General features: G+C 48.9%; 1 protein-coding gene across 1 annotated transcript; it reads left to right on the forward strand.

The window, feature by feature from the left end:
* The first annotated feature begins 844 nt into the window (after positions 1–844).
* Positions 845–15,370, forward strand: LOC133355034 (tripartite motif-containing protein 46-like). Its single transcript, XM_061572291.1, has 4 exons — positions 845–1,120; positions 9,888–10,052; positions 11,470–11,671; positions 15,366–15,370. Exons 1-4 carry the CDS (start codon positions 1,058–1,060, stop codon positions 15,368–15,370), a joined length of 435 nt encoding a protein of 144 aa, XP_061428275.1. The 5' UTR covers positions 845–1,057.
* Positions 15,371–25,032: the final 9,662 nt, after the last annotated feature.

A 25,032-nucleotide genomic window follows, 5' to 3' on the forward strand; every position in this document is an offset into this window, starting at 1 on the left:
GAGAGATTGGGTGAGTTTGGGTAGGGTGGGTGGTGGGGGGAGAGAGATTGGGCTGAGTTTGGGTAGTGTGGGTGGTTGGTGTGGGTGTGAGAGATTGGGGTGAGTTTGGGTGGGTGGGTGGTGGGGGGAGAGAGAGATTAGGGTGAGTTTGGGTAGGGTGGGTGGGTGGTGGGGGGAGAGAGATTGGGGTGAGTTTGGGTAGGGTGGGTGGTGGGGGGAGAGAGATTGGGCTGAGTTTGGGTAGGGTGGGTGGTGGGGGGAGAGAGATTGGGCTGAGTTTGGGTAGGGTGGTGGGTGGTGGGGGGAGAGAGATTGGGGTGAGTTTGGGTAGGGTGGTTGGGTGGTGGGGGGAGAGAGATTGGGGTGAGTTTGGGTAGGGTGGGTGGGTGGTGGGGGGAGAGAGATTGGGGTGAGTTTGGGTAGGGTGGGTGGGTGGTGGGGGGAGAGAGATTTGGGTGAGTTTGGGTAGGGTGGTGGGTGGTGGGGGGAGAGAGAATGGGGTGAGTTTGGGTAGGGTGGGTGGGTGGTGGGGAGAGATTGGGGTGAGTTTGGGTAGGGTGGGTGGTTGGTGGGGGGGGGAGAGATTGGGGTGGGTTTGGGTAGGATGGGTGGTTGGTGGGGAGAGAGATTGGGTGAGTTTGGGTAGGGTGGGTGGGTGGTGGGGGGAGAGAGATTGGGGTGGGTTTGGGTAGGGTGGGTGGGTGGTGGGGGGTGTGAGAGAGGGAGAGAGGGAGACTGAGGTGGAGGAGGAGGGGGTGGGTGGGTGGGGGGTGGTGGCAGTGTTGTCTTGACAACCACCTCCGCTGCTCAGAGCATCACGTAGGAGACGGGGCGAGGAGGGAGGGACCGCCACAGTGCAGGTTTATTGGAGGCGTCCCTTGCCCTCCCCTCTCTCTCCCTCCGTCTCTGGCTCTCGCACCGCAGCTCTCCCTGGTTTGCCCGCCGCCGTGGACAATAGAGTGATTGGGAGGTGCCTCCCCTGCCACGATCGGTCACCACCGCCACCACCGCCGCCACACCTGCACGACCGACACCCCGCGCACTCAGAGCCTCCGAGATGTCAGACAGCGCCGACATGAGCGACCTCTGCTCTGTCACGGACCCCGCCAGCCGGGGAGAGGTGAGATCGATCTCTGTCTGTGTGTCCCTCTCTGTCCCGCTCCCTGCATGAATCGGCGTCTCTCTCTGTGTGTCTCTCTCTGTGTCCCTTTGTCTAGCTCTCTCCGTCATTGAGTCTCTGCATCTCTCGCTGTGTTGCTATGTCTGTCTGTCTGTGTGCGTGTCAATCTTATCTCTAGCTGTGTGTCGGTGTCTCCCTGTGTATCTGTTTCCCTCTCTCTGTGTCTATTTCTCTCTCTTTGTCTCTCTCTCTGTCATTGTGTCTCTGTATCTCGCATCTATCTCTGTGTCTGTCTCTCTGTTTCTATGCCTCTGTCTGTGAGTCTCCGTCTGTGTGTCCGTGTCTCCATCTACATCTGTCTCGCTCTCTCTATCTCTCGTCGTCTGTATCACCGTATCTCTATCTCTCCTGTTTCTACATCGCTCTGTCTATATGCGAGTCTCAGTCTCTCTCTCTCGGCGTCTCTGTGTGTATGTACGTGTCCCTGTGTGTGTGTGCGCGCGCGCATATAATGCACGCGGGGCGAAATTGTTTGACACTCGGCTCGCGATGAAAATTATCAATCAATCAACACCACCAACCCTCGTCAGACGCGCCTTTAAATCACAGCGTAGACTACCACCGCACTCATCCCACTTCTGTATTCTGCTTTGTTCTAGCGTCCCTTGCTACGCGCGCGTGTGTGTCTGTGTGTGCGTGTGATGCTGCGTGTGTGTGTCTGTGTGTGCGTGTGATGCTGCGTGTACGTGCGTGCGTGTGTGTGTGTCTGTGTGTGTGTGATGCTGCGTGTACGTGCGTGTGTGTCTGTGTGATGCTGCGTGTGCGTGCGTGTGTGTGTGTCTGTGTGTGCGTGATGCTGCGTGTACGTGCGTGTGTGTCTGTGTGATGCTGCGTGTACGTGCGTGTGCGGGGAGCGGTGGCGCAGTGGTTAGAGCGCCGCACGACGAACCCCGGCGACCCCGAGCACGAGGACTCGCTCACGGCCACCAACGCCACTGACGATTATCTGAACCGGTCCTGGGCGCCCCCCCCCCACCTCTAAGTCGACTCGGCCTCAAATGAGAACCTGGTGGCGATGTTTAAACATCGTCACTGGGGAGACAAAGGCGGCCGGGCGTGGTGTTGCCCACCCACCCCTCGTGTGCCGTGCCGGCCTTCATACGGCGCTGCTCGCTAGCAGCACTTGCCCCACGTCTGTCAAAGACTACACGGGGGATCCTTTGTCTGTGTCGCGTGTGTTTTATTGACGCCGTGCGTGCATACGAGACCACGTAACTAAACTACAACCAGCATCAGCGTCCGACCAAGCATCTGCCGAGGATCTTCCGTGAGACGCACCAAGGTCGAGAACTGACGTCTCTAAAACGGTGCCTAGTTCCTTGTCCTCCCCCTGCGCACACATCCGATTGGCACGGGGTCGGCTACGTACGGTGCGAAAGAAGTCCCACGCACGGACACTGCACAACGCAGCCCTGAGCGCAGTCGCCCTTCGACCTCCGGCTATCGACCTTTGCAATCGTCCCCGCGTGCCCAGGGCGCCTGGGTGTGTGTGTGGGGGGGGGGGGGGCGAGTGGGCACCAGCCCCCCCACCCCCCACCCCGAGGCGAGCGGCCTCCCGCCCGTGACGGCGGCCGAGCGGAGTGGCCACGGGGGAGCTGTCCTCGAGCGCGGGGTGCTGACCTGGAACGTGAGCGCCCTGCGCGTGGTGCCTTTGGTGGTGGTGGTGGCGGTGGTGGCGGCGGTGGTGGTGATTACATTGGCGGTGGTGGTGATCATGGTGGTGGTGGTGGTAGTGACGGTGGTGATAGTGGCGGTGGTGGTGACAGTGGTGATAGTGGTGATCGTGGTGGTGGTGATAGTGGTGGTGATAGTAGTGGTGGTGACAGTGGTGGTGGTAACAGTGGTGGTGATAGTGGTGGTGACAGTGGTGGTGGTAATAGTGGTGATAGTGGTGATCGTGGTGGTGATAGTGGTGGTGGTGACAGTGGTGGTGGTAAAAGTGGTGGTGATAGTGGTGGTGATAGTGGTAGTGATGGTGATGGTGGTAGTGGTGGTGGTGATAGTGGTGGTGAAAATGGTGGTAATATTGGTGGTGACCGTGATGGTGGTAATAGTGGTGGTGATAGTGGTGATAGTGTTGATGGTGGTGGTGATAGTGGTGGTGCTGGTGGTGTTGATAGTGGTGGTGATGGTGATAGTGGTGGTGGTGTTAATGGTGGTGATGGGGGTGATGATCATGATGGTGGTTAAGGTGATGACGGTCGTGTCGGTGATAGTGGTGGTGGTTGTGGCGGCGATGGTGGTTGTAATAATGGTGGTGGTAGTAGTGGTGTTGCAGGTGGGGAGCGGTAGTGTCTTTAGTAATGATGGTGCTCGCAAACTGCACTTGCCCTAACAGTCTGTTGAAGGCTATATGGGGGTATTTGTCTTTTGGTGGCAATAGTGGTGGGCGTGCTAATGGTGTTGGTGGTGGTGATGATGATCATGACAGTGGGTGTTGATGGTGATAGTGGTGGTAGTGGTGGTGGCAGTGATGGTATTAGCGGTGGTTGTAGTGGTAGTGATGGTTGTAGTACTCGTAGTGGTGTTGGTGGTGGTGGTTAAAGTGGTGGTGACGTTTTGGTGATAGTGGTGTTAGTTGTGGTGGTATTAGCGGTGGTGATATTGGTAGTGATGGTAGTAGTAGTAGTCGTTGTGCTGGTTATTAAAGTAGTGGTGATAGTGGTAGTGGTGGTAGTAGTAGTGGTTGTGTTCGTGGTGGTTATTAATGTGGTGGTGGTGCTGATAGTGGTAGTGATGGTAGTAGTAGTGGTTGTGGTCGTGGTGGTTATTAAAGTGGTGGTGGTGGTGGTGATAGTGGTAGTGATGGTAGTAGTAGTGGTGGTTGTGTTGGTTATTAAAGTGGTGGTAATGATAGTAGTTGTGCTGGTTATTAAAGTGGTGGTGGTAGCAGTGGCGCCTCGTGAATGTGGTTGTTGGCTTTGTCTCCCGTAGCTTAATTTGTCTCCTCTGGTTATTAAAGTGGTGGTGGTGATAGTGGTAGTGATGGTAGTAGTAGTGGTTGTGCTGGTTATTAAATTGGTGGTGGTAATGATAGTGGTAGTGATGGTAGTAGTGGTTGTGCTGGTTATTAAAGTGGTGGTGGTAATGATAGTGGTAGAGATGGTAGTAGTGTTTGTGCTGGTTATTAAAGTGGTGGTGGTGGTGGTGGTAGTGGCGCCTCGTGAATGTGCTTGTTGGCTTTGTCTCCCGTAGCTTCATTCGCCTCCTCTGGTTATTCGCACACAAAGGAGGAGGGCGTTGGTGAGCTGCAACTTCCAAGTTTCCTCCTCCTCCTCCTCGTGTTCATTATAAACCAGATCGCGTTCTATCGCGCGCGCCCAGCCTAACGCGAGAATCGTACAAAAAACGCTGCACGCATCATCGTTATGTTTAAAAAAAAACAATTGTGTGCGCAGCTTTATTAGCCGATGCAAAAATGCGGTAAACGGATGCATGCGCGCTTGCTGAAGGCGATGCTGTTAATGCGTTAACTCGTATCGTCATCGTCCCAAAAATATTATTTTCACGTTGGTGAAAAAAGGAAAAATGCTATTTGTACGGACGCATCTCAGCTGTATGCATGGATGCTGAACTTCTTTCGCACCGTACGTCGCCAACCGTGTTAATTCCTCCGCTCGGCGCCACCAATGTATTCGTTCCGTCTGCTGCGTCTAGGCGGGTCCCGGGGCAGGTTGCTTTGGTCTATCCACTGCTGCATGACGACCCACTCCCCCATTCTCTGGCGGTGAATCGTGGAGGTCATTCCGACCGCCGTGCATTGCCACGGCGGTCGCGTGCGAGTTGGTGAAGGCGCGGACGTCCGCAGGCGATGGTCGCACGCCAAGTGCTGCACAACAATTGATGACGCTGCGAGCCGCGTGGCCTATAGCACCTGTTATGCATGGCGGTGACCTATCCGAGCGTGACCCTGCCCGCTGCGCTAGCGTGCACACCCAAGCAATGCCCGTGACGCAATTTAATATTTTTTTTCTCTCGCGTGAAGGAAGCACAAACGTGGAATTTCACTGGCGCGTTCACCCGCTGGTGCAGTACGTGTGCGCGCGTGTGTGTGTGTGCTGCACATATATATGATGCGTGGGGAGCGGTAACGTAGCGGTTTGCGGGCTGCACTACGAACCCGGCGGTCCGAGTTAGATTCCCGTTCACGGCCACCAATACCAATGACAATTATCTGAACTCGTCATGGGGGCCCCCCTCGGCTATACGGGGGATCTTTGTCATTGTATTTGGGTGCCTGTGTCTGTGTGTCTGTGTGTGTGTGGGTCTGTGTGTGTGTGTGGGTTATTCAGCCCAAATGAGTACCTGATGCGGTGTGTGAACATCACCACTGGGGAGACAAAGGCGGCCGGCGTGGTGTCGGCCACCCACATCTCCTCGCATGCCGTGCCGGCCTTCATAGATGCTCGCTAACATCACTTGCCCCAACAGTCTACTCGGTCTATACGGGGGAATCTTTGTCTTTGCTATATATATTTTTGTTTCTCGCTCGCGGCTTGCAAGGTTAAAGGAGCGACAAGCAAGTCTGGCTGCTCACTACCGCACACGCAGCCCCATCTTCAATCACACTCCCAGTTGCCGCGCGACCCGGTCTGCCCTGCGAAGTGCGCATAGCACGGGCATCGCTCCCCCGTTCCTCCTGTGTGCTTCTCTCACTCTGTGTGTGTGTGTGGTGGTGGTGGTGTGAAGCGATGGCGGGCCAACAATTTTTTGAATTATTATTGTGTGAGTCACTCTCTCTCTCTATGTGTCCAGGCAGCAGAATTAACGAGGGAGACTGTGAGTGTGGAGAGGGGGGTGTGGGAGTCTTGACCCTTCACCACTTGGCATTAAGATCCAATTGCATGATATTTGTCACCGTGGACAAATGATGCCCTTTGGGGGGGGGGGGGGTTCAAGAGAAAGAAATGACGATTGAATGAGTGAATGAATGTCTGTGCGGCCACCAATTAATTCATATTTGCAGAAACACGTTGGATGGTCCATTTTTCGTTTTTTTTTTTATGAATTCGTGGTTTGATGGCAAGGAACGATTTTTTACCGACGCCCGGTGATGCGATGATGCATCACGGTCCCACCGGCGAGAGGGCGGGGTCGTTTATTTGAATCGAGATAATATTTTATCGATTCTATTTTATTTTGGGTTCGTTAATCATCTCGTTGACTCATTAGTAGCACCGTTTCAATCGGAGTCTTTGCGTTTGCATCAGTTGTGGATCGTCGATACCCACGCAACAACGCATGATATGAGCCGTGTGTCGTGCTGATGACGTTTGATTTTAATATATGTACTTCGTGACAAATGCATACAACAAATACACGGGGATCATCATTGTACCATCATTGTCCCTTCATTGTCTCATCATTGCATTCATCAAACTGCATTGGCAGTGATGCACATGCACAAACAACAACTCAACACATTCATCTAATATCACTAAAAGTACAGAGATAATAAAATATACAATAAGTAACGTTTAGGGAATGACCCTTCTTCATGGCAGAGAGATCAGCAAACAGAATCAGGTTTTCAGAACAGCGTAATAATGCACGGTGCCATGTGTGCGATGTATATGGGGTCGGGGTGGGAGGGTGGTCGGATGTTTAAACCCATACACTGGGCTCATTGATCGATGGCTCAGTGGTTAATCCGGATTAGAAACGAGGCTTTGGGAGCGGCGTGTATTTGGGTTAAGGAGAGGAGATCGGAGTCAATTTGGTGGGGGTTGGTGGGTTGGATTGGTGGGTTGGTGGTTGGGTTGGTGGGTGGTTGGGTTGGTTGGTGGTTGGGTTTGTAGGTGGGTGGGTTGGTGGGTGGGTGGGTTGGTGGTTGGGTGGGTGGGTGGGTTGGTGGGTGGTTGGGTTGGTGGGTGGTTGGGTTTGTGGGTGGGTGAGTTGGTGGTTGGATGGGTGGGTGGGTTTGTGGGTGGGTGGGTTGGTGGTTGGGTGGGTTGGTGGTTGGGTGGTTGGGTTGGTGGGTGGTTGGGTTTGTGGGTGGGTGGGTTGGTGGTTGGGTGGGTGGGTGGGTTGGTTGGTAGGTGGTTGGGTTGGTGGGTGGTTGGGTTGGTGGATGGTTGGGTTTGTGGGTGGGTGGGTTGGTGGTTGGGTTGGTAGATGGTTGGGTTTGTGGGTGGGTGGGTTGGTGGTTGGGTTGGTGGGTGGTTGGGTTGGTGGGTGGTTGGGTTGGTGGGTGGTTGGGTGGGTGGGTTGGATTGGTGGGGGGGTGGGTTAGTGGGTGGGTGGGTTGGTGGGTGGGTTGGTGGGTGGGTGGGTTGGTGGGTGGGTGGATTGGTGGGTGGTTGGGTTGGTGGTTGGATGGGTGGGGTGGTAGGTTTGGTGGGTTGGGTTGGGTTGGTGGGTGAGGGACACGTGGCATTGTTCTGTGAAGAGGGAGACAGAGAGGAGACGGGGGGGGGCGATGGGAGGGTGCGGTGCGCGTGCCTCCTGCTGCAGGACAAAGCTTTTCGTCTTGGGAGGGGCGACGCAGGGCTGGCAAAATAAAATAAACCCAGCCCTGACCTCAAATGCAAATTGGATTCAACTCAATTTCCAAAAATTTTAACCAGCTGATGGCGAGGGGGGGGGGCAGCTGAACTACAACCCACGTGGGTGCTTTAACGTCGCTGTCGTCTGTTGTTGTTGTTGTTGAGAAATGAGGCCTGGGTCTCCACGGAGTTTGATTTTGCAAAGTCGGTCTGTGGCCGGGGAGAGTGAAGGCTGTCTATGGTGTCGGCCAATCAGTTTCACGCACAACGCGAATATTATCAGAGCCACGTTGACTTGCGTGTTCACCACAAGCACTGTGTGTGTGGGTAATGCAGTACTTGCTTACTTGCAAAAAATGTATCTCTTTGGTCTTGATTAGAAGCTTTCGTGACTGCAGGAATCCATACTCTTTGGTTTCTCTTTGGTTTTTGGTTTCTTTCGGTAAAGTCACGTAGGTAGAAAAATGAAATAAAATAATTATTTTGTTTAAAATAAAATAATTATTTTTATGATTGTTTTATTTTTAAATAAAAAAAATTGTTATTGTACTTGTACGGTAGTCGCGATCTCATCGAACGAGGCGCCGGATTTTTATTTTTTATTTTTTAATCCAACCACCGAGTCACCTCGACTGCCTCTCCTCTCTCTCTCTGTGTCTCTGTACCAGCGTGGACGGCACCCTCGTGTTCACCTTCTGAAGCGCTCGCTCGTCGCCGTGGCGTGCGCGATGGCACCACCACCACCACGTGACTTTTCTTTCGTGTTGTGCGTGGTGCATTGAGCGCCACAGCGCGTGGATTTGTAGCGTTTATTTGTTTGCTGGTGACTTTGTGTATTTCATATCGGAGTCGCCTCCAATGATGTTGCTGCTGACGGCAATAAAAGTTGTTTAAAGGTCAAAGTCTGTCCCCCGTCTCCCCCTGTCCGCACTGATGCGACAGGAGGGGTGGACACGAGGCACATCGAGTGCGCGTCCCTCGCTCACGAACGAACGCCCCATCACGGGGTCGAGGTATTTGGCCTCAGCGGCGGTGACGGCCGGAAGGCTGCAAATTCAGATCCCGGCTCGGGGTTGACTCTCAACCCATCATCCAGAAAGCCGGGGTGGGAGGGGGTCGATAAATTTGAGTAACCACTTTAACGTGCGAGCCAACCACGAGTTGGCTGTCGTAAGGCCGCCCCTCCCCCTCCCCACCCCTCGACCCACCACCATGTTTAAGTGTACCTTGTGTTTAACTTCTTTAGCACCGTACGTTGCCGACCGCGCTCATGGGAGGTGCGCGGGCGAAGGACAACGAACTAAGGACAGAAAGAGCAGTTCTAAAGAAACGAGTTCGTCAATCTAAGTGCGCAGCTCCACAGAGAACGTTCCAGACGGCCGCAGATGCTGGCACCATCTATGTTCGATGGGCAGCCAAAAGCCGCCGCCGCCGCTGCTGCTTGCGAGGGATTAGCGGAGTTGGCGTGATGATGGGTTCATGCTCCCTGACGAGATCAGCGAGGGTGTTGTGGTGGCTCGCTTGTGGCGAGAACTTTGTGTGTCATGAGTGCGACGATACACGAGATGTATTCGTTCTGCAATCAAAATGTGAACGTGGAATTTCCACCCATTGGCTTCATTGGCGCTGTAAAAACGCGAGGCTTCGATGGGGGGCGGCGTGATCGTCATTCATCAGCAGGTTGCACTATAAACTTTGTATTTTATTATTTTACCAGGTATGGCCCACTGAGCTATACAGCTATTTTTCAGAAGCGACCGGGCCACAAATGACAGCTCATCAAAGTGGCTTATCATCATCATCATCACGTGAGACGGTGATTCTGAATGTGGAGGGAAAAACCGGAGGACCCGGAGAAAAATCCACGCGACCACGGGGAGAGAGAGGGACACCGCAAACTCCAAATATATTCCAAATATTCCCGCACCTCCGATTAGCACGGCTGGCTGCGTACGGCGCGAAATAAGTTGAACATGCATACACATATACAGGGGTCGTCAGGGTCGGGATCTAACCCACGAACTCCTGTATATCTGGCGAGGTAGTTAACATCTCCTAGCCACCGTGATGATGATGAGAGAGAGAGAGAGAGACACGCAAACTCCAAATGTTCAGCAGGCGTCAGGGTCGGGATCGAACCCACGACCTCCTGTATACCAGGCGAGGTAGTCAACATCTCCTAGCCACCGCGGCTTCTCATCATCACCCTTCTTCCTCGGCAGGTCCCTCTGAAGGCGATCGAGCGGGAGCTCACGTGCCCCATGTGCAAGGAGCTGTACGCGACGCCGCTCCTGCTGCCGTGCCAGCACAGCGCCTGCCGCGCCTGCATCAAGGACGCACTGCTACTGCTGGGACGCGGATCGAGCCCAGGGGGGGCTCCCTTCCAGGTGGGAGATTGGGGGGGGGGGGGGTGCCGTGTATAGCAGAGAGGAGCTCACACACAGGCAGGGTGACGGTGGTGTGCGAGGGGGAGTTCTCTGAGTCTCCCTCTCTCTCTCTCTGAGTCTCACTGTGTATCTCCGTGCTTCGCCGAGTCTCGATGCATCTCTTGAGTCTGCCTGTGTCTCGTCGAGTCTCCGAGTTTCACCGAGTCTCTCGACGTTTCGCCGAGGCTCTGCGAGTTTCGTTGAGTCTCTCTGAGTCTTTCGGTGTCTGTCTGGGTCTCGCTGAGTCTCTGGGGAGGTATCTGAGTCTCTAAGTGGAAAGTGTCTCCGTGTTTCTCTGAATTTCTGAATGAAGAGTCTCTTTATGGATTTATGAGTTGCTGTGGCGGTGCCTGAGTCTCTGAATCGATCATTTCTGAGTCTCTGAATAGAGAGGTTTTGAGTCTCTGAATCAATAATATTTGAGTCTCTGAATAGAGAGGTTCTGAGTCACTGAAAGAGAGAATATCTGAGTCTGAATAGAGAGTCTCTGAATTTAGAGTCTCCGCATAGAGAACATCTGAGCCTCTAAATATAAAGTATCTGAATCTCACTAGAATTCTAAACGTGGAGACTAAAACTGGAAGACCCGCAGAAAAATCCACGCGACCACGGAGAGAGAAAGAGAGGTAGAGGCACCGCAAACTCTAAATATACAGCAGCAGGCGTCAGGGTCGGGATCGAACCCACGACCTCCTCCATACCTGGCGAGGCAGTTAACATCTCCTAGCCACCGTGATGATGATGAGAGAGAGAGACACAAACTCAACATATACAGCAGCAGGCGTCGGGGTCCAGAGATCGAACCCATGCCTGCTGCATACCAGGCGAGGCAATTAACATCTCCTAGCCACCGTGATGATGATGATGATGAGAGAGAGAGACACAAACTCCAAATATACAACAGCAGGCGTCAGTGTCCAGGGATCGAACCCACGACCTCCTGTAGACCAGGCGAGGCAGTTAACATCTCCTAGCCACCGTGATGATGATGAGAGAGAGAGAGAGACACAACATATACAGCAGCAGGCGTCAGTGTCCAGGGATCGAACCCATGCCCTGCTGCATACCAGGCGAGGCAGTTAACATCTCCTAGCCACTGTGATGATGATGATGAGAGAGAGACACACAAACTCCAAATATACAGCAGCAGGCGTCAGGGTCCACGGATCGAACCCATGCCTGCTGCATACCAGGCGAGGCAGTTAACATCTCCTAGTCACCGTGATGATGATGAGAGAGACACAAACTCAACATATACAGCAGCAGGCGTCAGTGTCCAGGGATCGAACCCATGCCCTATCGCATACCTGGCGAGGCAGTTAACATCTCCTAGTCACAGTGGCAGCCCTCTGATGACCCCCCCCCCCTCGTGTTGCAGGCGCTGGCCCAGGAAGAGCAGCACGGATCTCAGCACTCCTCTCCCGGCCTGACGCCCACCCACAGCCCCCGGGGGCCCAAGTCGCCCGCCTCAGGCCCCTCGCCGTGCAGCCCGGGCTCTGCCGCGGCGTCTCCCGTCGGCCTGGCGGGGCCCCTGCCGCACGCAGACCGCGGGGAGGCCAACAGCAGGGCCCAGCGGCCCGGTCAGTGGGGGCCCCCACAACACCCCCCCCCCCCCCCACCACGCGCGCTCCACCCGCGGCCGTTCATCGGTTATCCCGAAGCGCGATAAGGAAGGGCACTTGCCCGAAACGTCGCGTATTGTACTTTGTGTGTGTTGGGGGGCGGGGGGGTGGGTGGTGCTTGTGGTTCGCGTGCTGAGCTGCGAACCCGGCGAGCCGAGTTCGATTGCCGCTCACGTCCACCTCCAACACCAGTGATGATTTATCTGAACCGGTCCTGGGCTTCCTCCCTTAGGTCGACTCAGCATAAAATGAGTGCCTTGGTGCAGTCTGTCAAATCGTCGCCACTGGGGAAACAAAGGCGGCCGGGAGTGGTGGTGTGCACCCACCCCCTCGTGTGCCGTGCCGGTCTTCATAGGTTACTCCTCGCGAACAGCACTTGCCCCAACAGTCTGTTAAGGCTACACGGGGGATCTTTGTCTTTGTATTGTCCTTTAAGACCACAGTGTCATTGGTGAATGTTTTGAGTTTTTGCGAAGTGTGTTTGGACACCGCTGCCAACGCAGCAGCAACATCAGCAGCAACATCGCCCCCCCCCGCCCCACGTGGTTAACCTTCATACACCACACGTGCCGACTCTGCCAATCGGGAAACACTGAACCAAGCGTACACACAACACCTTGAAACATAATGGTTTATAAGAACGTGCAAAGATACGCTATTTCAAATAATTATGGTGAGTGGATTATCCGTCGTTTTAAAAAATCTGGCCACCCCTTCCCCCCCCCCCGAAGTGGTGTGATAATCGATTATCTACCGTACGTGTGATGATGTTGGTCTCTTAACTTCGATTTTGATATGTTCATGGTAGTTTTCACGCGAGGTTCAGAATCGATAATTATTTATTTATAATGGAGGAATCCGATTACCTATGAAGCTCCTTTTTATCCACAGATGTCAAGTAGGGGGATCCATGGGGTCAGAATATTATAAACACCCAAGACTGTATGAAACAAGTATAATCGGTTTTACCCTTTCTGGCAATAAAGCCTGAAGACGGCTGCTTGCGTTGTAGCCGAAACGTCGTGAGAATTATTTTATTTTATTATGTTTTATTTTCATTATTTTATTACTTCCCTTCTACGTGACTTTACCGAAAGAACCAAGAAGAAGAAAAAATAAAACAGGTGTTTAGATATTCATATTCTTGGTTCTTTCGGTAAAGTCACGTAGAAGGGAAATAATAAAATAATATTAATATAAAAATGTTTTAAATATTAATATTATTTTATTATTTCCCTTCTACGTGACTTTACCGAAAGAACCAAGAATATGAATCCCTGCAGTCACGAAAGCTTTAAATCAAGGTGTTTAGATGTTCAAACACCTAATAGAAACCTTTTGCGAGGAATCAAGTCCTGCATTAACCACACAGTACTTGTGGTGAACATGCAAACCCACATGGTCTGATAATATTTGCATTGTCTTTGAAACTGATTGCTTTACACCAGAGACAACCTTCTTTAGGGCCTCGTTTCACCAGTGTCAGACCAGAAAATGCCAAATAAGTATAACCCGTAAAAACAAAGTTTTTCACTATAAATCCTTTATATGCGTGGCGGCGAACTTAATATAAAGGATTTAAAAATATATTCGCCTGTGGAGGACGCGGGGATCGATCCCGCGACCTTTGGCATGGGAAGCAAGGGCGCTACCAACTGCGCTACTCCGCCACGGCCTGTGGAGGGGTTACGCTCTGGGCTCTTACACTATGACGTTCAGCCAAAGCCATGAATGCGTTCTATTTGAATATATGTAAAATATATTTTTTTTGCCTAAAAAGTGTACAATTTTGGGAATTTTTTTCACGAACATTAATTGTCTGGCACAACGAGTCTGTGTGAAAAATGTCAGCTCGATTGGATCACGGGAAGTGGGTTAAAAAACGACCAAAAGATTTGCACGGTCGTAAGCAAGCAAGCACGCAAGCAAGCATGCGAACTTAATATAAATGATTTAAAAAGGTGAACAAGATCAAGACAATGAACGTATCAGAGTATGCATAACTCGGGGTGAGCAGCTACATCACGGGACCTTTTTTTCCCGTATCAAAGTATGTCAAACAATAATAGATGTTAGCCTTACTGGCAATAAAACATGAGGTACTATTTGGTTATTTCGGTAAAGTCAAGTAGAAAGAAAAATAAATTAAACAAATTAATTGCTACGTGACTTTACCGAAAAAACCAACGAGTAATTCTTGCAGTCACGAAAGCTCTAAATCAAGTTTAAAACAGGAGGTGTTCAGATGTTCAAACACCAAATAGAAACATTTTGTAAGGAATCAAGTCTGCGTTAACCACACACAGTACTTCTGGTGGACATGCAAACAAACGTTGATGATATTCTTGGTTCTTTCGGTAAAGTCACGTAGAAGGGAAGTAATAAAATAATCCAAATATAAAACAATAAAAATTATCACGACGTTTCGACTGCAACACAAGCAACCATCATCAGGTGTGAAATCCACAGCAAGAAAATGTGTGGATTTCACACCTGATGACGATTGCTTGTGTTGCAGTCGAAACATCGTGAGCATTTTTATTGTTTTATGTTTGTATTATTTTATTATTTCCCTTCTACGTGACTTTACCGAAACAACCAAGAATATGAATCACTGCAGTCACGAAAGCTTTAAATCAAAACGTTGATGATGTTTGCTTTATCTTTGGAACTGATTGGCCTACACCAGGTGAAGTAGTGATACAAATCTCTACGTAGGCAACCACGTGACAGCGACGTCACCGCCACCATCACCATAGCAGCAGATTCAAGATGTAATTTTAGACGTCGTTATCCACTCAATTGTCTGTCCAGAAGCAGCGTTGATCATCGTCCGTTCCTTTTTCAAAGGAGTGAAGGCGGCGGCGGTGGCGGCGGAGCGTTTACGATGTGCGGGTCGATGGTTCTTAGAAGGCGCCATTCGTGGCATCGCGTTGCCGCATCAGCCACGTGGCCCGGCTCCCGATTCGGTTGATGGCCGACCCATTGTCGGCGTGGGACGGTGAAACCGGGTGAGGTTCCACGGTTGAGAGAGACGCTCGTTTCGTGACTTCGGCCGCACCGCAGAACTCTCGCCTCCATCTCTCGCCTTCAATTCGTATTTGCGGCGTCGAGCGAAGCTCCGGCTGTGATCGAGAAGGGGGTGGACCGACCCAGCGGTCCCTCCGTCGCGGTAGGCAGCACCAGGATGAAGTGATCCGTGAAGCTGCCACCGAAGATGTTTTTCACGTCGAGAATTCTTCGCCGGAATATCACTGCGGTCGTTACTTTCGCTCGTTTGCCCGGGAAATCCTGACTTGGGTCTCAAGACTCGTTTTGTCAGGAGGGTGCTGCCTAGGAAGGGGACCGATGCTGCTGCTGCTGCTGCTGCGTATTATCCCGATTGACAAAAAAACCCGTTAAAATGAAAACTTAAAAATATTACATGTAACTAAAAGTAAAATTATAGCTTTAAAATAATCCAGGAGAGTAGACATTCAAAACATAACAAAACACCAGCAGCAACAAGAGCAACCACGACGAGAACAACACCGACGACAGCAGCCATCGCGCTGATCCTGACAGGCGCCTCCGAAATGGAAGCAACGACTCCCACGGATGATACGAGGGAAACCATAAACCATGTGACAAGTCGCGACGGCGGCCTCGACAGACTGACGGAGACGCGAAGTGACGGGACGGAGTGGGCACCGGGTGGGAGAGACGCGGGCGGGCGAGTGGGGCGAGTGGCTGTCCACCCACGCCCTACCGCTCCCACTCCACCCCCACCAAATATTGCGACTCGTCGACCTCTTGAGCGCCCGACACAGCGAGAGAGAGAGAGAGATCGCTCTGGCGGTGCTGGGATCGCTTCACAAACCCCGTCGTGACGCTGAGCGGTGTCGTCACCTGTCAGTCGGGGCAATGCGATGCGGAGTCAGTTTAAAACGGAGGCAATCGCGGACGAAACAGGAGGAGGATTTCTCCACAAACTCTGGCTGTCATCTGATGATGCTAGTGGTAATTACTGGCTGTCGCCTGATGATGCTAGTGGTAATTACTGGCTGTCACCTGATGATGCTAGTGGTAATTACTGGCTGTCGCCTGATGATGCTAGTTGTAATTACTGACTGTCACCTGATGATGCTAGTGGTAATTACTGGCTGTCGCCTGATGATGCTAGTTGTAATTACTGACTGTCACCTGATGATGCTAGTGGTAATTACTGGCTGTCGCCTGATGATGCTAGTGGTAATTACTGGCTGTCACCTGATGATGCTAGTGGTAATTACTGGCTGTCGCCTGATGATGCTAGTTGTAATTACTGACTGTCAACTGATGATGCTAGTGGTAATTACTGGCTGTCGCTTGATGATGCTAGTGGTAATTACTGGCTGTCACGTGATGATGCTAGTGGTAATTACTGACTGTCACGTGATGATGCTAGTGGTAATTACTGGCTGTCACGTGATGATGCTAGTGGTAATTACTGGCTGTCACGTGATGATGCTAGTGGTAATTACTGACTGTCACGTGATGATGCTAGTTGTAATTACTGGCTGTCACGTGATGATACTAGTGGTAATTACTGACTGTCACGTGATGATGCTAGTTGTAATTACTGACTGTCACGTGATGATGCTAGTGGTAATTACTGACTGATGATGATAGTTGTAATTACTGACTGTCACGTGATGATGCTAGTGGTAATTACTGGCTGTCACGTGATGATGCTAGTGGTAATTACTGACTGTCACGTGATGATGCTAGTGGTAATTACTGGCTGTCACGTGATGATGCTAGTGGTAATTACTGACTGTTACGTGATGATGCTAGTGGTAATTACTGGCTGTCACGTGATGATGCTAGTGGTAATTACTGACTGTCACGTGATGATGCTAGTGGTAATTACTGGCTGTCACGTGATGATGCTAGTGGTAATTACTGGCTGTCACGTGATGATGCTAGTGGTAATTACTGGCTGTCACGTGATGATGCTAGTGGTAATTACTGGCTGTCACGTGATGATGCTAGTGGTAATTACTGTCTGTCACGTGATGATGCTAGTGGTAATTACTGGCTGTCACCTGATGATGCTAGTTGTAATTACTGACTGTCACGTGATGATGCTAGTGGTAATTACTGACTGTCACGTGATGATGCTAGTTGTAATTACTGACTGTCACGTGATGATGCTAGTGGTAATTACTGACTGTCACGTGATGATGCTTGTGGTAATTACTGACTGCCACGTGATGATGCTAGTGGTAATTACTGACTGTCACGTGATGATGCTAGTGGTAATTACTGACTGTCACCTGATGATGCTAGTGGTAATTACTGGCTGTCACGTGATGATGCTAGTGGTAATTACTGACTGTCACGTGATGATGCTAGTGGTAATTACTGGCTGTCACGTGATGATGCAAGTTGTAATTACTGGCTGTCACGTGATGATGCTAGTGGTAATTACTGACTGTCACGTGATGATGCTAGTGGTAATTACTGGCTGTCACGTGATGATGCTAGTGGTAATTACTGACTGTCACGTGATGATGCTAGTGGTAATTACTGGCTGTCACGTGATGATGCTAGTGGTAATTACTGGCTGTCACGTGATGATGCTAGTGGTAATTACTGACTGTCACGTGATGATGCTAGTTGTAATTACTGACTGTCACGTGATGATGCTAGTGGTAATTACTGACTGTCACCTGATGATGCTAGTGGTAATTACTGACTGTCACGTGATGATGCTAGTTGTAATTACTGTCTGTCACCTGATGATGCTAGTGGTAATTACTGACTGTCACGTGATGATGCTAGTGGTAATTACTGACTGTCACGTGATGATGCTAGTGGTAATTACTGGCTGTCACGTGATGATGCTAGTGGTAATTACTAACTGTCACGTGATGATGCTAGTGGTAATTACTGGCTGTCACGTGATGATGCGAGTTGTAATTACTGGCTGTCACGTGATGATGCTAGTGGTAATTACTGACTGTCACGTGATGATGCTAGTGGTAATTACTGGCTGTCACGTGATGATGCTTGTGGTAATTACTGACTGTCACGTGATGATGCTTGTGGTAATTACTGACTGCCACGTGATGATGCTAGTGGTAATTACTGACTGTCACGTGATGATGCTAGTGGTAATTACTGACTGTCACCTGATGATGCTAGTGGTAATTACTGGCTGTCACGTGATGATGCTAGTGGTAATTACTGACTGTCACGTGATGATGCTAGTGGTAATTACTGGCTGTCACGTGATGATGCAAGTTGTAATTACTGGCTGTCACGTGATGATGCTAGTGGTAATTACTGACTGTCACGTGATGATGCTAGTGGTAATTACTGGCTGTCACGTGATGATGCTAGTGGTAATTACTGACTGTCACGTGATGATGCTAGTGGTAATTACTGGCTGTCACGTGATGATGCTAGTGGTAATTACTGGCTGTCACGTGATGATGCTAGTGGTAATTACTGACTGTCACGTGATGATGCTAGTTGTAATTACTGACTGTCACGTGATGATGCTAGTGGTAATTACTGACTGTCACCTGATGATGCTAGTGGTAATTACTGACTGTCACGTGATGATGCTAGTTGTAATTACTGTCTGTCACCTGATGATGCTAGTGGTAATTACTGACTGTCACGTGATGATGCTAGTGGTAATTACTGACTGTCACGTGATGATGCTAGTGGTAATTACTGGCTGTCACGTGATGATGCTAGTGGTAATTACTAACTGTCACGTGATGATGCTAGTGGTAATTACTGGCTGTCACGTGATGATGCGAGTTGTAATTACTGGCTGTCACGTGATGATGCTAGTGGTAATTACTGACTGTCACGTGATGATGCTAGTGGTAATTACTGGCTGTCACGTGATGATGCTAGTGGTAATTACTGACTGTCACGTGATGATGCTAGTGGTAATTACTGACTGTCATGTGATGATGCTAGTGGTAATTACTGACTGTCACGTGATGATGCTAGTGGTAATTACTGGCTGTCACGTGATGATGCTAGTGGTAATTACTGACTGTCACGTGATGATGCTAGTGGTAATTACTGGCTGTCACGTGATGATGCTAGTGGTAATTACTGACTGTCACGTGATGATGCTAGTGGTAATTACTGGCTGTCACGTAATGATGCTAGTGGTAATTACTGGCTGTCACGTGATGATGCTAGTGGTAATTACTGGCTGTCACGTGATGATGCTAGTGGTAATTACTGGCTGTCACGTGATGATGCTAGTGGTAATTACTGTCTGTCACGTGATGATGCTAGTGGTAATTACTGGCTGTCGCCTGATGATGCTAGTTGTAATTACTGACTGTCACGTGATGATGCTAGTGGTAATTACTGACTGTCACCTGATGATGCTAGTGGTAATTACTGACTGTCACGTGATGATGCTAGTTGTAATTACTGTCTGTCACCTGAATATGCTAGTGGTAATTACTGACTGTCACGTGATGATGCTAGTGGTAATTACTGACTGTCACGTGATGATGCTAGTGGTAATTACTGGCTGTCACGTGATGATGCTAGTGGTAATTACTAACAGTCACGTGATGATGCTAGTGGTAATTACTGGCTGTCACGTGATGATGCTAGTGGTAATTACTGGCTGTCACGTGATGATGCGAGTTGTAATTACTGGCTGTCACGTGATGATGCTAGTGGTAATTACTGACTGTCACGTGATGATGCTAGTGGTAATTACTGGCTGTCACGTGATGATGCTAGTGGTAATTACTGACTGTCACGTGATGATGCTAGTGGTAATTACTGACTGTCATGTGATGATGCTAGTGGTAATTACTGACTGTCACGTGATGATGCTAGTGGTAATTACTGGCTGTCACGTGATGATGCTAGTGGTAATTACTGACTGTCACGTGATGATGCTAGTGGTAATTACTGGCTGTCAGGTGATGATGCTAGTGGTAATTACTGACTGTCACGTGATGATGCTAGTGGTAATACTGGCTGTCACGTGATGATGCTAGTGGTAATTACTGGCTGTCACGTGATGATGCTAGTGGTAATTACTGGCTGTCACGTGATGATGCTAGTGGTAATTACTGGCTGTCACGTGATGATGCTAGTGGTAATTACTGGCTGTCACGTGATGATGCTAGTGGTAATTACTGTCTGTCACGTGATGATGCTAGTGGTAATTACTGGCTGTCACCTGATGATGCTAGTTGTAATTACTGACTGTCACGTGATGATGCTAGTGGTAATTACTGACTGTCACGTGATGATGCTTGTTGTAATTACTGACTGTCACGTGATGATGCTAGTGGTAATTACTGACTGTCACGTGATGATGCTTGTGGTAATTACTGACTGCCACGTGATGATGCTAGTGGTAATTACTGACTGTCACGTGATGATGCTAGTGGTAATTACTGACTGTCACGTGATGATGCTAGTGGTAATTACTGACTGTCACCTGATGATGCTAGTGGTAATTACTGGCTGTCACGTGATGATGCTAGTGGTAATTACTGACTGTCACGTGATGATGCTAGTGGTAATTACTGGCTGTCACGTGATGATGCAAGTTGTAATTACTGGCTGTCACGTGATGATGCTAGTGGTAATTACTGACTGTCACGTGATGATGCTAGTGGTAATTACTGGCTGTCACGTGATGATGCTAGTGGTAATTACTGGCTGTCACGTGATGATGCTAGTGGTAATTACTGACTGTCACGTGATGATGCTAGTTGTAATTACTGACTGTCACGTGATGATGCTAGTTGTAATTACTGTCTGTCACCTGATGATGCTAGTGGTAATTACTGACTGTCACGTGATGATGCTAGTTGTAATTACTGACTGTCACGTGATGATGCTAGTGGTAATTACTGACTGTCACCTGATGATGCTAGTGGTAATTACTGACTGTCACGTGATGATGCTAGTTGTAATTACTGTCTGTCACCTGATGATGCTAGTGGTAATTACTGACTGTCACGTGATGATGCTAGTGGTAATTACTGACTGTCACGTGATGATGCTAGTGGTAATTACTGGCTGTCACGTGATGATGCTAGTGGTAATTACTAACTGTCACGTGATGATGCTAGTGGTAATTACTGGCTGTCACGTGATGATGCGAGTTGTAATTACTGGCTGTCACGTGATGATGCTAGTGGTAATTACTGACTGTCACGTGATGATGCTAGTGGTAATTACTGGCTGTCACGTGATGATGCTAGTGGTAATTACTGACTGTCACGTGATGATGCTAGTGGTAATTACTGACTGTCATGTGATGATGCTAGTGGTAATTACTGACTGTCACGTGATGATGCTAGTGGTAATTACTGGCTGTCACGTGATGATGCTAGTGGTAATTACTGACTGTCACGTGATGATGCTAGTGGTAATTACTGGCTGTCACGTGATGATGCTAGTGGTAATTACTGACTGTCACGTGATGATGCTAGTGGTAATTACTGGCTGTCACGTAATGATGCTAGTGGTAATTACTGGCTGTCACGTGATGATGCTAGTGGTAATTACTGGCTGTCACGTGATGATGCTAGTGGTAATTACTGGCTGTCACGTGATGATGCTAGTGGTAATTACTGTCTGTCACGTGATGATGCTAGTGGTAATTACTGGCTGTCGCCTGATGATGCTAGTTGTAATTACTGACTGTCACGTGATGATGCTAGTGGTAATTATGACTGTCACCTGATGATGCTAGTGGTAATTACTGACTGTCACGTGATGATGCTAGTTGTAATTACTGTCTGTCACCTGAATATGCTAGTGGTAATTACTGACTGTCACGTGATGATGCTAGTGGTAATTACTGACTGTCACGTGATGATGCTAGTGGTAATTACTGGCTGTCACGTGATGATGCTAGTGGTAATTACTAACAGTCACGTGATGATGCTAGTGGTAATTACTGGCTGTCACGTGATGATGCTAGTGGTAATTACTGGCTGTCACGTGATGATGCGAGTTGTAATTACTGGCTGTCACGTGATGATGCTAGTGGTAATTACTGACTGTCACGTGATGATGCTAGTGGTAATTACTGGCTGTCACGTGATGATGCTAGTGGTAATTACTGACTGTCACGTGATGATGCTAGTGGTAATTACTGACTGTCATGTGATGATGCTAGTGGTAATTACTGACTGTCACGTGATGATGCTAGTGGTAATTACTGGCTGTCACGTGATGATGCTAGTGGTAATTACTGACTGTCACGTGATGATGCTAGTGGTAATTACTGGCTGTCAGGTGATGATGCTAGTGGTAATTACTGACTGTCACGTGATGATGCTAGTGGTAATTACTGGCTGTCACGTGATGATGCTAGTGGTAATTACTGGCTGTCACGTGATGATGCTAGTGGTAATTACTGGCTGTCACGTGATGATGCTAGTGGTAATTACTGGCTGTCACGTGATGATGCTAGTGGTATTACTGGCTGTCACGTGATGATGCTAGTGGTAATTACTGTCTGTCACGTGATGATGCTAGTGGTAATTACTGGCTGTCACCTGATGATGCTAGTTGTAATTACTGACTGTCACGTGATGATGCTAGTGGTAATTACTGACTGTCACGTGATGATGCTTGTTGTAATTACTGACTGTCACGTGATGATGCTAGTGGTAATTACTGACTGTCACGTGATGATGCTTGTGGTAATTACTGACTGCACGTGATGATGCTAGTGGTAATTACTGACTGTCACGTGATGATGCTAGTGGTAATTACTGACTGTCACGTGATGATGCTAGTGGTAATTACTGACTGTCACCTGATGATGCTAGTGGTAATTACTGGCTGTCACGTGATGATGCTAGTGGTAATTACTGACTGTCACGTGATGATGCTAGTGGTAATTACTGGCTGTCACGTGATGATGCAAGTTGTAATTACTGGCTGTCACGTGATGATGCTAGTGGTAATTACTGACTGTCACGTGATGATGCTAGTGGTAATTACTGGCTGTCACGTGATGATGCTAGTGGTAATTACTGCTGTCACGTGATGATGCTAGTGGTAATTACTGACTGTCACGTGATGATGCTAGTTGTAATTACTGACTGTCACGTGATGATGCTAGTGGTAATTACTGACTGTCACCTGATGATGCTAGTGGTAATTACTGACTGTCACGTGATGATGCTAGTTGTAATTACTGTCTGTCACCTGATGATGCTAGTGGTAATTACTGACTGTCACGTGATGATGCTAGTGGTAATTACTGACTGTCACGTGATGATGCTAGTGGTAATTACTAGGCTGTCAAGTGATGATGCTAGTGGTAATTACTAACTGTCACGTGATGATGCTAGTTGTAATTACTGGCTGTCACGTGATGATGCGAGTTGTAATTACTGGCTGTCACGTGATGATGCTAGTGGTAATACTGACTGTCACGTGATGATGCTAGTGGTAATTACTGACTGTCACGTGATGATGCTAGTGGTAATTACTGACTGTCCTGTGATGATGCTAGTGGTAATTACTGACTGTCACGTGATGATGCTAGTGTTAATTACTGACTGTCACGTGATGATGCTAGTGGTAATTACTGACTGTCACGTGATGATGCTAGTGGTAATTACTGGCTGTCACGTGATGATGCTAGTGGTAATTACTGACTGTCACGTGATGATGCTAGTGGTAATTACTGGCTGTCACGTAATGATGCTAGTGGTACGTATTATGCTAGTGGTAATTCGGCTGTCACGTGATGATGCTAGTTGTAATTACTGACTGTCACGTAATGATGCTAGTGGTAATTACTGGCTGTCACGTGATGATGCTAGTGGTAATTACTGACTGTCACGTGATGATGCTAGTGGTAATTACTGACTGTCACGTGATGATGCTAGTGGTAATTACTGGCTGTCACGTAATGATGCTAGTGGTAATTACTGGCTGTCACGTGATGATGCTAGTGGTAATTACTGGCTGTCACGTAATGATGCTAGTGGTAATTACTGGCTGTCGCCTGATGATGCTAGTTGTAATTACTGACTGTCACGTGATGATGCTAGTGGTAATTACTGACTGTCACCTGATGATGCTAGTGGTAATTACTGACTGTCACGTGATGATGCTAGTTGTAATTACTGTCTGTCACCTGAATATGCTAGTGGTAATTACTGACTGTCACGTGATGATGCTAGTGGTAATTACTGACTGTCACGGATGATGCTAGTGGTAATTACTGGCTGTCACGTGATGATGCTAGTGGTAATTACTAACAGTCACGTGATGATGCTAGTGGTAATTACTGGCTGTCACGTGATGATGCTAGTGGTAATTACTGGCTGTCACGTGATGATGCGAGTTGTAATTACTGGCTGTCACGTGATGATGCTAGTGGTAATTACTGACTGTCACGTGATGATGCTAGTGGTAATTACTGGCTGTCACGTGATGATGCTAGTGGTAATTACTGACTGTCACGTGATGATGCTAGTGGTAATTACTGACTGTCATGTGATGATGCTAGTGGTAATTACTGACTGTCACGTGATGATGCTAGTGGTAATTACTGGCTGTCACGTGATGATGCTAGTGGTAATTACTGACTGTCACGTGATGATGCTAGTGGTAATTACTGGCTGTCAGGTGATGATGCTAGTGGTAATTACTGACTGTCACGTGATGATGCTAGTGGTAATTACTGGCTGTCACGTGATGATGCTAGTGGTAATTACTGGCTGTCACGTGATGATGCTAGTGGTAATTACTGGCTGTCACGTGATGATGCTAGTGTAATTACTGGCTGTCACGTGATGATGCTAGTGGTAATTACTGGCTGTCACGTGATGATGCTAGTGGTAATTACTGTCTGTCACGTGATGATGCTAGTGGTAATTACTGGCTGTCACCTGATGATGCTAGTTGTAATTACTGACTGTCACGTGATGATGCTAGTGGTAATTACTGACTGTCACGTGATGATGCTAGTTGTAATTACTGACTGTCACGTGATGATGCTAGTGGTAATTACTGACTGTCACGTGATGATGCTTGTGGTAATTACTGACTGCCACGTGATGATGCTAGTGGTAATTACTGACTGTCACGTGATGATGCTAGTGGTAATTACTGACTGTCACGTGATGATGCTAGTGGTAATTACTGACTGTCACCTGATGATGCTAGTGGTAATTACTGGCTGTCACGTGATGATGCTAGTGGTAATTACTGACTGTCACGTGATGATGCTAGTGGTAATTACTGGCTGTCACGTGATGATGCAAGTTGTAATTACTGGCTGTCACGTGATGATGCTAGTGGTAATTACTGAC

Source organism: Lethenteron reissneri, chromosome 50, assembly GCF_015708825.2.
Source record: "Lethenteron reissneri isolate LAM-NWPU_2019-01 chromosome 50, ASM1570882v1, whole genome shotgun sequence".
NCBI classification, from domain to species: Eukaryota; Metazoa; Chordata; class Hyperoartia; order Petromyzontiformes; family Petromyzontidae; genus Lethenteron; species Lethenteron reissneri.

Bases quoted from the DNA above. Each gene is read 5' to 3' on its own strand.
- LOC133355034 (XM_061572291.1), top strand. From the start codon at position 1,058: ATGTCAGACAGCGCCGACATGAGCGACCTCTGCTCTGTCACGGACCCC. The intron at 1,121-9,887 runs GTGAGATCGATC...CTTCCTCGGCAG, and splicing joins ACCCCGCCAGCCGGGGAGAG to GTCCCTCTGAAGGCGATCGA. The intron at 10,053-11,469 runs GTGGGAGATTGG...CTCGTGTTGCAG, and splicing joins CAGGGGGGGCTCCCTTCCAG to GCGCTGGCCCAGGAAGAGCA.